The 967-nt window shown below is 43.0% G+C and overlaps 1 protein-coding gene across 1 annotated transcript in view; it reads right to left on the bottom strand.

Annotated features, from left to right (window-relative positions):
- Window positions 1-888: 888 nt before the first annotated feature.
- The window catches only part of LOC106512132 (keratin-associated protein 4-3-like), a gene marked incomplete at both ends in the record, with an annotated part of 1469 nt that continues 1390 nt past the window's right edge, over window positions 889-967 (bottom strand). The window contains one exon of the mRNA XM_014000815.1: window positions 889-952. Coding sequence (XP_013856269.1) covers window positions 889-952 — 64 coding nt within the window. The remainder of the gene's footprint in view (window positions 953-967) is intronic.

The raw sequence follows: 967 nt of genomic DNA, 5'->3' as shown, positions 1-967 counted from the left end.
CATTAGACCTGTTGGTTTTCTCTGCAGCTTTTCCATGGCTGGACCCTCAGCTGGACTCTGTCGGCCACACAGTCTGCGCTAATTATGTTAGCTTTACGTTCAGCAGGGAAACAGTGAAGAGAGCCTGGTCCTGAGCTGAAAACTGACTGGATCCCCCACAGACCACAAGACTTGAGACAAGACTCGAGAACACAAGTCTCGAGACAACAGGATTCGAGACAAGACTGAAGACAACAAGACTGAAGACAACAAGACTTGAGACAACAAGACTGGAGACAACAAGACTGAAGACAACAAGAATTGAGACAACAAGACTGGAGACAACAAGACTGAAGACAACAAGACTTCAGACAAAAAGACTGGAGACAAGACTCAAGAACACAAGTCTCAAGACAACAGGATTCGAGACAAGACTGAAGACAACAAGACTGAAGACAACAAGACTTAAGACAACAAGACTTAAGACAACAAGACTTGAGACAACAAGACTTGAGACAACAAAACTTGAGACAACAAGACTGAAGACAACAAGACTGAAGACAACAAGACTGGAGACAACAAGACTGGAGACAACAAGACTGAAGACAACAAGACTGAAGACAAGACTGAAGACAACAAGACTGGAGACAACAAGACTGAAGACAACAAGACTGGAGACAACAAGACTGAAGACAACAAGACTGAAGACAACAAGACTGAAGACAACAAGACTTGAGACAACAAGACTGGAGACAACAAGACTTGAGACAAGACTTGAGAACACAAGTCTCAAGACAACAAGACAACAAGACTGAAGACAAGACTGAAGACAACAAGACTGGAGACAACAAGACTGAAGACAACAAGACTGAAGACAACAAGACTGGAGACAACAAAACTGAAGACAACAAGACTGAAGACAACAAGACTGGAGACAACAAGACTGAAGACAACAAGACTGAAGACAACAAGACTGGAGACAACAAAA

This window comes from Austrofundulus limnaeus, unplaced genomic scaffold, assembly GCF_001266775.1.
Source record: "Austrofundulus limnaeus strain Quisiro unplaced genomic scaffold, Austrofundulus_limnaeus-1.0 Scaffold4437, whole genome shotgun sequence".
Lineage (NCBI taxonomy): Eukaryota > Metazoa > Chordata > Actinopteri > Cyprinodontiformes > Rivulidae > Austrofundulus > Austrofundulus limnaeus.
The sequence above is the reverse complement of the archived record's forward strand: the minus strand, read 5'-3'. Positions and strand labels throughout refer to the sequence as shown.